We start from the raw sequence: 12845 nt of genomic DNA on the forward strand, positions 1-12845 counted from the left end.
CAGGTGCTGGTTGTCAGACATATTTTTTAATACCAAGAGTACAGTAATATATGCTGTGGTTGCAGGATCCTGAAGAAGAGCTTTGTTCCAGTCATGTTTCACTCCACTCTCCCACAGACCTTTTCGATTGCTCGTCACAGCAAAGGCTCCATTTACATTGACTGGGAGACCTGTGTGAATGGAGAGGGGAAGGAAGCAAAACGCCTGTCCAACAAGTTCTGTTTGTGATGTGACCCATTTCCTGGTTTCTGGATCATTTTGCAAAGGCACAGCAATCCCCCCAATAGGCAAAGAGAATTTGGCTTGCTTATTTTCTTCAAGGGCCATTTGTAAGGACTGTTGTGTCCCAAAACAATTGTAGAGGAGCCAGGACTGGACATCGGATCCACCACATTGTTGACTGGTTATTTTGACAATGCTGACTGTGGAGCAGTCAATGACGTCTTTGCATTTTTCATCAAGATTTATCAGTCTTTTTTCAGCTTGACGTTGCTTTACACAGGTTTCATCTGGAATCTTCATTGTACTCACAATGGTTTTGGAGACAGTGAGAGCATTTTTTATATGGTCATCTCTTGGAGGAGTTGAAGCATCGTCTGTGATATTTTGTAAAGATAGTGCTTTGAGGTTCTTCAGAAACAGCAGGTGAGTTTGTGAATTGTTAGTAAAGTGCTGTTGGAAAGTGATAATATTGTGTCTGTCATACACCTTTGTGCTGATTTCTGACTTGAGAGACTCTTCTTGTGTTCGGAAAGGTAGTTTGATCAGAGTGCCTGGATAGGGTTTAGGAGGACTTTGTCTGGTGAAGTTACAATTGAAAATGTGTTCGTATGGTCCAAATTGACCGGGAAACCAATGAAAAAGTCGCTGTTGAGAGAGATCCAGCTTGATTCCAGGATTTGTTTTGGCTTTGATGTGCTTCTTCAGGTGAGTTACATTTGGATCAAGTATGAGAAGACGGTTGCCACTAAGGATGGAGGGAACATCTGTCACGTGATACACAGTGTTGAATCCAAGTCCAAACTTTCCAATTTTCTCCACCTTGTTTTCCTTTGAGGCAGATCCTACCCTGACAATATTTTCCCAATCATCCTCTGTGAACTGCTCATTATTGAATGCCCAAAGGCAGGGTCCCTGACAAAGGGCCATGCCAGGGTCAATTAGACTTTCAGGAGGGTCTTTGTGCACTCTAAAATCCAGCAAGAATTTACAAGCTTCTGCCCTGGCATCCTCAGCATTTTGAATGAGCTCTTTGAAGATGTCATTTTCTTCATCATACTCCTTGAGAATGTTTTTAATCCTCATCGTTATTGGTTCAGATTGCCCACATTGTTCTATTCCCACTAACTCTGGACTGAGGATGCGGGTGCTGAGGAGTGGGATGTTCAGCCACTCGGCTGTTGCTTTTGGTATTTCATCATGGATGACTTGAATTTCTTTCTGATCATACTTAAGCTCCTCCAGACCTTTTTTGCTTATGTCACAGAAGACTGTTGTTGACAGTGGTTTAAGGCTACACTGTTCACTCTCTGTGAGGACCGGCACAGGGATATCATCACTAACAGTCTTCTTCTCTCTCCACATCCAGTTAAGAATTTCTATTGACACTTTCACCTCAGAGGAACTTGCAAATGGCTGTTGCCTTGTTTCAATGGTTTGCTTGATACAATGAAGTATGCCAATTATTTCTTCATCTGAAAGCAATATCCTCAGTCCAAACTCCCCGAGCAACTTCTTGTATGGTAGAAATTCTTTTGGCACCTTCCCAATGTAAGAGCTCAGATCTAGATTAGGTGGGTAGTCTAGAACCAGATCCTGAGGAGAAACAAACTGGTCGTGGTTCCACAGCCAACATGTGTCCTTGTTCATCACTGTTGTGAATGTGGAAATATGATCTTGCATGTGTTTGTAAATCCTATTCAACTTCCTCTTGAAATCCACATTTGTATCAGGATCATCCATTGTCTGTGCCATTGATGTCAAGACTGACAAATTCTCTATCACTTTTTCAGGAGGGGGTAAGCGTCTGAGACCAAGTTTGCTGCTAACTCTCTCACTGATCTCTCGCACCAGAGGCATTACGTACCCAACAATGTCCTCATATTCAGAATGCCTTATTTCACGTGGGCAGAAGAAACATTGTTTTTTCTTATCTCCAGGTTTAACACATGGGACCCATTTCAGCTTTAAGAGGCTATCAAGCTGTTGTTCAGAAAATTTGGACAGCAAATCATTGGCATCCAGCAGTCTTAAAAGCACTTGATATCTTTTGACAGCCTCCTTTTGAGAGTGAACATGCGATTTCTTGATCAGTGTGGCAGCGTGCAACAAATGGCTTGGTGACACATCCATTTCTTTATTTAGCAATCCAAGATCTGCTAGGCTCTCCAGCATCTGTGACGTCTGAGTGTATTTAGGTGGGGGAAAGAAATCTGACTCAAAAAGGACTTTGAAAGTTTCAATTCTTGGATCAAAGAAGCTTGAGGTCTTTTTCAGCTGTCCATTCACTTCAATGAAATTCAAGTCCTGACATCTGCTTTTCAAGACGTGATTTTGAGAGAAAAGGATATTGCCATGCTGTAAAATCCAAGTCATGATTTCCTCTGTGTCCTCTTTCCTAACATTATCCCTCTCAATACAATCAATTAGGAGATTGGCTGCTTGAGGTGTATCCAAGAGATTAATGTTGAGCAGATGTAACAGTCTGCGGTCAGCCTCAGTAGCACACTGTACAACTGAATCAGGCATGGGGAGTTCTGTTGGTATTGTTAGACCAGAACCTAGCAGTACAGCCTGTTTTGATTGAGCTGCAACACATGATCCTTCCATGGTTTGGAACAGAGGCAATTTTGAGAGTACGTCTTTCTCACTGACTGAGAGAGAATCCAGACTGGAGAGATAATCTTTAAGTACTTCTCTTTCTCTGTACGAGGCAGTCTTGATTTCTCTGATGACTTGCTGAGAATCTAGGTTCACAAACAGTTTGACGACACTCCTTGGGGATGGGCACAGCACATACAAGTCCAGGTCTTCATGCTTAAGCCACTCATCTCCTCTCACAACTGTCCCACCAACTTTTTTTACTAATTGGGCAATTTGATCTGGCAAGCTAGCCTGTTTGCTTTTCTGAAAAATGAGGGTTGAGTTCGGTTGAAGTCTTGCTAGTATTACAGGATGATTGACATCCTCTAGGGACTTGATGGGTATTAATGGCATGCCAATGAAATGATTTAACTCTCTGAAGTGAGTGTTGAGAAATTTCCAGAATTCTTGGAGCCACTCTAAGGGTGGATGATGGCTGCTGCCAATCTCCCAGGTAACATGCATTATGTTTGTCTGTTCCCAACCCTCTGGCAAATACCTCTTTGCATATTCAGCCACCTGATCTGCATCGATGTTGAGGACCTTGAATAAATCTGGAAAATGGATATTTGAAAAGCAAAGAAACAAAACAAAAACATGATATGAAAGCATGTGGTTGATAGATGTGCAAATGTGTGCAGATGACAGACACATTATTGTATTCCCAAAAATGACACTTACTTTTTGTGGCCAGTTCTTTCAGGTGGGTTCTGCATGGTGTACTGAGATTATCTGGAATGAAGAGGTTTTTGCAACCTGGCAGCAGAACTCTGCATAGAGAGAGGATAAGTTTGTTCATTCTTCAAGTGAAAAATGATGAAAATGTACTATATTAAATGTACTGTATATTACCTATGTAAGTAAGATTCACGTAAATACATAATGTCAAAATTGCCCAGAAAATAGTTTATATATTTTTTAATTTAACAGCATAGCATTGTATACTATACTCTAGCCACAGAAGTTATTTTCCATATTTGTAGAATAAACCTAATGATTAAAAACCTACCTTGGAAATTCATTGCTATCAATGAAAGCAATGTCCTCCTCTTGATCTGTGAAAGATCTGAAAGTACCATCACTGAGTGGAAGCAGTTGAAGACCCTGGAGTTCTCTGTATTTTCCATCACTCAAAATGTACTCCAAAAGAGAGAGTCTGTCCTCTTCAGAAATGTTATGCAAGCCAATTCGGCGGAGAACTTCCCTCAGGAAAGTTGGAGTCACATGTCTAAGGGTGTTGAGGTGTGGATAGGCCTCCTCTATAGCTCTTGCAATACAATCTGATAAAGTGACAAGGTTTTCTCCACAGGAAACCAAAGTCCTTTTTATGGCGGCCAATATATCAGGGCTTGTCAAATCATTACAGGGGAGCACAGCTTCTGATGGAGTGACAAACTTCCTTTCATCTGTGGCAAGAGAGAGGACAGCAACATTCTGTCCAAATAAGTGATGAAGAACATCCAAAGCAACTGCATGCCATTTGTCTTTGTGTTGCACCTGGGTGATATCTGGCCAAAGATCATACACAGAGGAGACAGGGAGTGCAGAGTCTTTGCATAGTTTGATAGCATCTTGAAGTATCCTGAGGTAAGCCTGTGGGAGGACCTCTTTTATCAGCAATTCATTCCACAAGGCACCTTCGTCATATTTCTGGTCTTCCTCCTGCCACTTGATGTGTCTTCTGTTGTCTGTGAGGCCGAAGCATGCATTGACATAAACTGGGAGTCCGGTCTTGTTGGATTCATTGTTTGGGAGGGGGAGAAAGCAGCTCAATCTGCTGTCAGTGCAGTCTCTCTTCTCACCACATGGGAATGCCAAGGCAACTTGAGGGAGAAAGCACAACTTCTTTGCAAGTGAATCCAGTTTTGCTATGTTTCCCTCTTTCATGCAGCATGTTGTCACGAGCCACTTCTCTGTTTCTTTGTGATCTTCTGAGGAGATGGTAATGAATTTGAAGCCTGTTGCGCCCTCGATGGTTGACGCATCTCCTGACTCCAAAACATCTGTGGAGCGTGTGCATGTCACTTCAAGTCTGACGTTGACAGAGTTGTCTGTGTTGATATGTATCAAGGACACAGAGGCCACATTTTTCAGGAACAGGAGGCTCAAGTCTGCATCTGCAATGAAGCTGTCAAAAAGCTGAACAACTTTATCAGAGTCATACAAATTATCTGAAATGTCTGACGCCTCATTGCGCAAGGGAAATCTGAAAAGCGTCCCATCAAAGTTTTGATCCTCCATGATGACTTTTGACCATGTCTGTTCGCTTACAAGCGCAACTATATCTTGAAAGGGTTGGAATTGATCATGCAAGGTCATCAAAGTTTCCTGGTCCTCTGTATCAGCCAAAGACCACTGAAAGCCTCCATCTCCTTTTCCAAATAGCTTCTCTTGGGGGTCTAGCACACCAAGGTGCCCTGAACTGAATATAGATGGCACATCTGTGAAATAGATATTGTCCAGTTAATGGAATACTGGGACCTATAAAGATTAAAATTAAACTGGGACTATTAGGAATGTGCATATATTAAGCGTGCATGATTTCACCTGTTATGTGGTAAACAGAGTTGAAGCCGATCCCAAACCTCCCAACTTTGTTTGGGTCATTGCGCTTGACACTCCTCCCTGTAGCCTGAATGCCTTTCCAGTCATCATCAGTGAACCCGGCATTGTTGTAGGCATAGAGAGCAGGACCTTCAAAAATAAAACAATTAGTGCCAAATGATATGGTTCTTATGACATTAGGTTTATACAACCATTTATTTTTTAGACTCTGAAACAAGTATACCTTCATTATTGTATAACTGTCAAAATATAACATGTATGAATTATTTATTTTGAAACTGATGACTATCCATAGCCATAACATTGCTGTTCTCTGAAAACCATACATACCTTGGTATTTTCCCAGTTCACCAGTCCAAAGGCTCTCAGTCCCATAACTTCTCTCATCATGGATGAAAATAATTTTTGTGGCTTCAGCATCATCTGCATTTTGGATCAGCTCCTGTTCAAACAATGAATGAATGAAATGATGAACCATTAGCAGACAAAGATAATACTTAATGGTTCCCTATTCCTTTGTACTAGTGCCTAAATTTGGGCTACACTACTTGACATTGGGTAACAGAATATTCAGTGTTCCAACATATGGCTAAAATCACATAAACTCTTAAATTCAAATGATGTGCTAAGTAACACTAACTGAAGAAATGAGGAATGATTGAAAATAAATTTAAGCAGAATTAACACAAATTAAGCAGCAATGCTGGACATATTAAAAGAAGTGAACTTTCAAAATGTAGGTACATGGCCTAAAAGCATAGCATAATGTTGTTAGTGCGACATGTATTACTTAGTCATTTTGAAAATATGGAAATGCTATTTTAAGTAATTATTATATTTCCATTGAGGTAAAAGAACTTTAATATGCAACCAGTGTTGTATATGTGCATTGTACCCACCTTCAAAATTTGTCCACCATCCGGATATCTGCGTAGAACATCTTTCAGATAGTCAATGAATGGTGGTGCTGTTGCCCCGAAAGAAGACCTAGACAGAGCAGCAGGATTACAGTGTATTAGAAACTTGAGTCAAAATTCAAAACAATACAGAGCATGTCATACTGAAGCAATCAAGGAAGGTAGAACCGATCAGGAGTTCAGACTAGGGTCCAGCCAGTATAGGTTTTTGAAGGCTGACACTGATACTGTATTTTTAGACTAAAGTATATAGCCAATATTTTGTGCCAATTTTCAAAAGCTTTAAATTTACCCATGTCAAAAGGTTTCTCGGCTACCTTTTCAGCTGACCCTACCTTCCTAATATTAGCAGGTCCTAATGGTTTATTACTGTATTTTATAGTATTTTAGGAGCGGCTTGGGTCCTACTAGGTTAATGAGGGAGGGAGGTAGACTTGTAAGTCTATAGTGATGTGGCAGCTAAATTGCCCACATTGAAGGGTGACTATGTGTTAAGTGCTTTACTTTAGAATAGTCAACAGATATAATAGTAGTGTTCAAAATATTCTCCAATCATATTAGGAATGCTTACAATACCTCCCTTATACTCTATAGTGTTTATATTTTCTTATAGTTTTTATCCTTAATTAGGCATCTATAGGCTTGCTCCAAACGATATTTCATTGTACTCGTACAGTGACAATAAAGGTATCTATCTATAGTTATTTGTCTTCACATAACACATGGGTGGTATTACTATGATACTCTGTATCTTAAAGCATTAAGGAGTCATAGTAGTTTCAAGTTCCTCATTAATATGCAAATTTATGCAGCAAGGTACCACAAATTTAATCAGATCATCTTCGCTAGGGTGAACCTGTGTTGTAAGTATGAAGTTTCCATCAGGTATTGTTCTTGAGTTATTAAATATAAACAGTTATGCTAAGCAAATCAATTAAGCCAATTAATGTATTAATTAACATATTTCTATGTATGTTTATGTTCTTGTCTTCACATAATACATTGCTACTTCTGTGGATCAAAGCTATACAGAGTTTACCAGTGGAGCCTAATAATTCAGAGAAGGTCATGTTGGTCAAGTCATGTTGTGTGATATGTTTACTGATAACTGCCAGAATTTGCAATGTACTCAGCTTGACATGTTTATGAAGACATCAGTGTGAGGAAATGTGAGGATGTTACCAAGACTTTGCTTCATTGCTCAGCTGTTGTCAAAATAGCCTATTGCTTAGAAGAATAGATGTTTATTGTCCTCAAAAAGGAAATTTGTTTCCACAACCAGTACAGGTGAAACACAGATACACTGAAAACACCAATACAAGAAACATAAATTTACAGAATAACATACAACACATCAGGCATACAGTGAGCCCTCTTGCATCTGGCTGTCCTGTACCTGCGGCCAGACGGGAGCAGGACAAAGTGGTGGTGAAGTGGATGGACTGGATCTGAGTTTATTGTGGTGGCTTTGCGTCTAACTGCTTGAGGCTGTGTGAGGTGTTTTGAGGAGGATGTTCTTATTGGCAACAGAGAGGAGTGAGTAGAAACAGATTAGGCCATAGCAGGATGGGCTCTCTCATGCTGCGGTAGGAGTAGTAGGTGGCGGGGATGTAGCTACATGGAGTGTTTTCAGAATGCTTTAGAAAGGGAAGCAAAATAAAAGGGTGAACTGAGTACAACATCATCAATGAAGACGCAGGTGAATGCAACTCACCGAGTTTTTCTACGTGTCTTATTCATCTTTCCTGGGTAGAATCCTGTAAGAGAAAACCAACAAAACTGCTGTGACAAAAAGCTATAGATTGTACAACCAAGTTGGCAGAGCAGTAATTGTAAGTTAATACGGAACTGTTACGCCCATATCACATTCTAAAGGAGGCCGTTTTTATATAAAATATAAGGTTATAAATACATTAGGCAGACTAAATATTTTGTTTATTACAAAGTTTACAAATGTAAAAAACAGTGTGTGGCCAGACGATGCTATTTTAATTAGAGCAGCCCAAGCCCTTATAATTGTAAGTTCAAGATTTATACAACTGTAACTCCAAAATATTTTCCAAACATAAGCCATAACTCTGAACCCCAGGGGTGGCGGCCTATGGAAACATTTTACGCAAGTCTAGGTAGGCCAAATGTTACTTAAATTGAAAAAAAAAAGCCTCAAGTCTGAACACACAGTCTAGTCATGCCCAGCTTTAATCGATTACAGGTATATGGTGTTAAAATTACTATCTGAAGCATGGGACATAGACCTGCAGCCCTGTGCTAAAATAGCCATTTTTGATGTAACTGATCAGCCATTTTTAAACAAGCATAAAGACGTAGCCTTTGCTTCATTATTGGCTCGCAGGAGAATTTTGTTACAGTGTAATTCTCCAAATCCCCCCAAACCCTCTTGGATGAGCCACCTGATGCTGTTTCTGAAGTTGGAGAAAATAATAATAATAAAATATGCACTATGAGGGTCTAGAAGCAAATTTTATTCCATATGGGATCCAGTGCTTTCATATATGATCAAACTTAAGACTCTACCTGACAACCATGATGAAACTCGCCCCTTGAACAATACTGGTAGGTACTCTCGGCCTTTACCCAGCTTAGAATGTAGTGAAATGATAGATGTCAGCCATTCTGTATGCCCCGTCAATTTATTCCCTTTATGATTATGATTATTTCTGTATTCATTTATTTTTTTATAATGTCTTTATAATTATTATTTTTTTTTATAATTATTGTAATTATTTCATATATTGTTCCCTCTTATAGGTTCTTTGTTTTTTTCCCCTTGGGGTGCAGGGATAAGGAGGGAGGGAAGGAAGGAGTGGGTGGGATGTCTAGTTGGGTGGAGATGGGGTGGGGAGGAGGGGGGGAAAAAATTGAGAAAATGAATTTTTGGGTTAATAGTAGCCTAACTGTAATAATTGCAACTGTATGTACTCTTGCAACCTTCAATTAAAAAAAAAAAGGAAATGCAAAAAAGACTGAACACACACACACACACACACACACACACAGAAGCTCAAATATGCCCACTTAGCACTTAGTTAATTTCACTATAAATCCCGGGTAGTTTACTTTAGGAAGTAGACCTTGTTATTTTATTACCAGCCAATCAAACTATCAATTAATCAATTAATCATCATTGCCACTATAGCTTACCTACTTAGATACAACTAATAACTTACTTATTAGAGTTGCTGATACAGATCCTAATAATAATGATATACAGTTGTAAATACCTCAGTCATGGTTGCCAATAAGAGTCATATTCTTTCTTGCTGTCATTTGCAGTCAGCTGTCGAAGAGAACCGGTGCTGCTGCCCGCGGTCTTATATAGCCCTGCCAAAACCTGCCATAGCATTTTGTGTTTCGTTTCATCAATAATTTCCTGGTCACTGCTATAATGACACTTAAAATTCACAAGAAACGAAACTTAGGAGGCAAGAAGCAACCAGGAAAAGCAGTGGTGCGTTTCATGTGGTTTTACACATGAAACGAAACTACTGGGAGTATAGCAAACCCTTACTGTACTTTCTGACTTAATATCTTATGAAAGGAAGTTGATTCCTTGTGAAAATATTAATCCATACTAAGTCTTTATCAAATCCAATAGTCGCCGGAAAGGCACTGTAGTATCTTGCAGTACAGTACAGATATTACAGCAAAACTGTAAGCCTCTAAATTAATATTATAGTGATATACTATAGGAGATGAATACCAAAAATACAGTAAGGTAAGTTCACTGTTGAGTAGCCTACCACACACATGTAGGCCTATAAGTCCCTATAGGAATATTATAGGAATAGTATGGTGATTTTTCGTCAGGGATAATAAGCTTTAGCCGATTTGGATACTTTGGTATTTTCCCCATGGTTTCTGTCATAAGTTGTTTACGCCTATGACCGCTGATCTTTAAACTAACAGTGATATTAAAAGATTATAAAGGCTACAGTTATTCCGCCGCTCGCTAGATGATGCTGTGTCCGATGCTCGCAGAGGCTGCTGGATGATCTTTCCTCAGCAAAATAACCGGGTAGTGTTTTTTGCAGGAAAGCCGCATGAGATGAAACACGGCGTATAATTACGATCCAACAACTGACTGGTGTGTTACCTGTGCTCTCGAGATGAGTCTGCAAGATGACATTTCCCACCATTATATGCGCATTTTCTTTTGAACAATGAACTCGGTATGTAAACCTTTGTCTATGTGCTGTTACACTGTCGCGTCCACAAAGATCCACCTCTTTTTTCGACTCAGGCTTAGGCGAGGCCTGCAGTTGTCGACTCTCGCATGATACTTTATAATCAGTCAGTTCGTATGTTGCATGCTTGGCGTCGACGTCCTATTTGTTGTTGCCAGTGTTAAGATAGATTCAAATGCTTTTTGAGAAAACTGCACGTAGTCCGAGCCGGTCTGGCACATTCCCATCGTGCCATTGTAAGACGTAGGCTCAGTATCGGTGGTGTGTTAGTTATCGAGGAAATTGGCTTGCAAACGAGATATGGTAGATGCACTGTGACACCACCTTGCTATTTATTTCAGTATTGATAAGACTGATGGGTAGGTATAATGTAACATGGGGGTGGGTACAGTTTGTAGCCTATCTGTGTATCCTCAACTGCACCACTGCACAATATGTATGACACATCACCAAGCTTTTAATGTGTTTGCTATTTGCAGATACGGATGTCCCTATGATGTGTCAAGGAAAGAAAATCCCTCCTCTCCCACTATGGTTGTAGATAGCATCATGCTGGATAAAACCAGTGTTAAAGGGGAGCAGAGTGGGCAGTGCTCAGACTGTGGATGCAGCTTCAGCACACCTCAGCCGGACTCTGAGACGCCTCTTCCCAGCTCTCAGTCTTCAGCTCTCCCTAGACAACGGCGTTTACACAAAACGGAGAAGCCCTCCAAATGCCCAACCTGCGAGGCGCGCCTTGCTCTCCCCAACGGTCGGCGGCCACACAGGCGCATCCGCCCTGACCCTCACAGCTGCCCTCTGTGCACCAAGACCTTCATCTCCTCCGCCCACCTGGCCCTTCACCTGGCCTCTCACGGCAAGGAGAGGAAGTACAGATGTGGGATCTGTGGCAAGTACTTCCACCAGTCCTCCCACCTGATGGCACACAAGATGATCCACAGTGGGGACAGGCCGTTTAAATGCCCAGAGTGCGGAAAGACCTTCGGCCGCGCCTCGCATCTGAAGACCCACCGTCGGCTCCACACGGGCGAGAAGCCCTTCAAGTGCACCTACTGCGAGAAAGCTTTCACCCAGAAGGCCGGGCTCATCGCGCACGTTCGCCTGCACACGGGGGAGCGGCCCTACAAGTGTGAGCAGTGCGGTGACACCTTCCGCTCCCTGTCGCACCTGCTCTCCCATAAGGCTCAAGAGTCTTCTGAGCGGGCCAAGCCGGTGTCAGCATCAGCGCCGAACCAGCAGCAGAAGACACAGTCCGGCCTGGAGGATCTGAAGTGCGGCGTCTGCTGCCGTACCTTTGTGCGGTCGTCGTACATTCGGCTGTGCATACGCCTCAACAAAGGGCAGCGGCCTTATCACTGCAAAGTGTGCAACAAGACGTTTGTCAAGATTGATACCTTTGTGAACCACTGTGATAAACACTTGAGGCAGAAAAAGGTTAAAAGTGAGGAGGTTAAGGAGAAAGTTGTTAAGCCTCCCTTGTTTGTGCCACTCTCCAGGCCGCCATCCCCTCTGTCCTCATCTACTCCCGTCCTCTCCGAAGTCAACACACGCTCCAGAGCAAAAGCCAAGAGTAAAATGGAGGCATGACCAAGAGGAGTGCATCAGCTAATCTATGATCTTGCTCTTTCACTAGTAAATGTGCCATCGCCACATTGTACAGATGATAAACTATTACAGTGTTGCTACAGCACCACTTAATAGAGCAAATGGTGAGAGAAAAACATACGTTTACCAACCTTATTTATAGGAAATTTATAGGAAAGGATGAGACAAGAACACAGGGGAAATTTGCATTATACTTGAGTAACTCCCCAAAATACTGTCACTGATTTATATAAACATGGGTTTATTAATTGTATGGTTCATTCTTTTGCTTTGAGTCATTACATGTAATTTTCTTTGCAGTTATTACAATTAACAATGATTATGCTCATAGTGCAATTTTTAGGTCTTAAGGCTAATATATTAACATTTCTGACAGTAGCCTGCCACAGGTGCACTTTGTTTATTTACTTATCTTTCAAGATGTAATCGGAAACTACAGTATCTCTAATGTTGATCATAATTTCTGGTTAATCATAACATAATTTCTTTAAATCCATAGAAGCCTATTTGTTATGTAGAGGGCTAGAACAAATTCAAAATAAGAGGACTATTGTAAAACAATATGAACATTAAGTTAAAATAAACATTAAAACATAGTATGGAATACAAACTGTTTGGTTTCCATTTACACCCTTTGCCAAAGCATTTTCAACACACTACACTGTCTTTTAAAAAAACGATTTTACCATTG

General features: G+C 40.9%; 2 protein-coding genes across 2 annotated transcripts; one reads left to right on the top strand and one right to left on the bottom strand.

Moving 5' to 3' along the window:
- Positions 1–4214: 4214 nt before the first annotated feature.
- LOC139649397 (sacsin-like) lies at positions 4215–5656 on the bottom strand. The gene is made up of 3 exons (XM_071525789.1): positions 5410–5656; positions 4765–5303; positions 4215–4268 (listed from the first exon to the last, which is right to left on the bottom strand). Exons 1-3 carry the CDS (start codon positions 5654–5656, stop codon positions 4215–4217), a joined length of 840 nt encoding a protein of 279 aa, XP_071381890.1.
- Positions 5657–10392: 4736 nt separating this feature from the next.
- LOC139649385 (zinc finger protein 888-like) lies at positions 10393–12136 on the top strand. The gene is made up of 2 exons (XM_071525771.1): positions 10393–10534; positions 11029–12136. The coding sequence occupies exon 2, from the start codon at positions 11081–11083 to the stop codon at positions 12134–12136; it is 1056 nt and encodes a 351-aa protein (XP_071381872.1). The 5' UTR covers positions 10393–10534; positions 11029–11080.
- Positions 12137–12845: the final 709 nt, after the last annotated feature.

Source organism: Centroberyx affinis, unplaced genomic scaffold (genome assembly GCF_046629955.1).
Source record: "Centroberyx affinis isolate AG114_WGS23_722 - 3 ecotype Tasmania unplaced genomic scaffold, CSIRO-AGI_Caff_v1 ptg001337l_1, whole genome shotgun sequence".
Classification (NCBI taxonomy): domain Eukaryota; kingdom Metazoa; phylum Chordata; class Actinopteri; order Beryciformes; family Berycidae; genus Centroberyx; species Centroberyx affinis.

Coding starts and splice junctions, on each gene's coding strand:
- LOC139649397 (XM_071525789.1), bottom strand. CDS start 5,656: ATGAAGGTATACTTGTTTCAGAGTCTAAAAAATAAATGGTTGTATAAA. Junction 5,304..5,409: donor CTCTGTTTACCACATAACAG/GTGAAATCATGC, acceptor TCTATTTCACAG/ATGTGCCATCTATATTCAGT. Junction 4,269..4,764: donor AAGAAACAGAGAAGTGGCTC/GTGACAACATGC, acceptor CTCTTGCCACAG/ATGAAAGGAAGTTTGTCACT.
- LOC139649385 (XM_071525771.1), top strand. CDS start 11,081: ATGGTTGTAGATAGCATCATGCTGGATAAAACCAGTGTTAAAGGGGAG.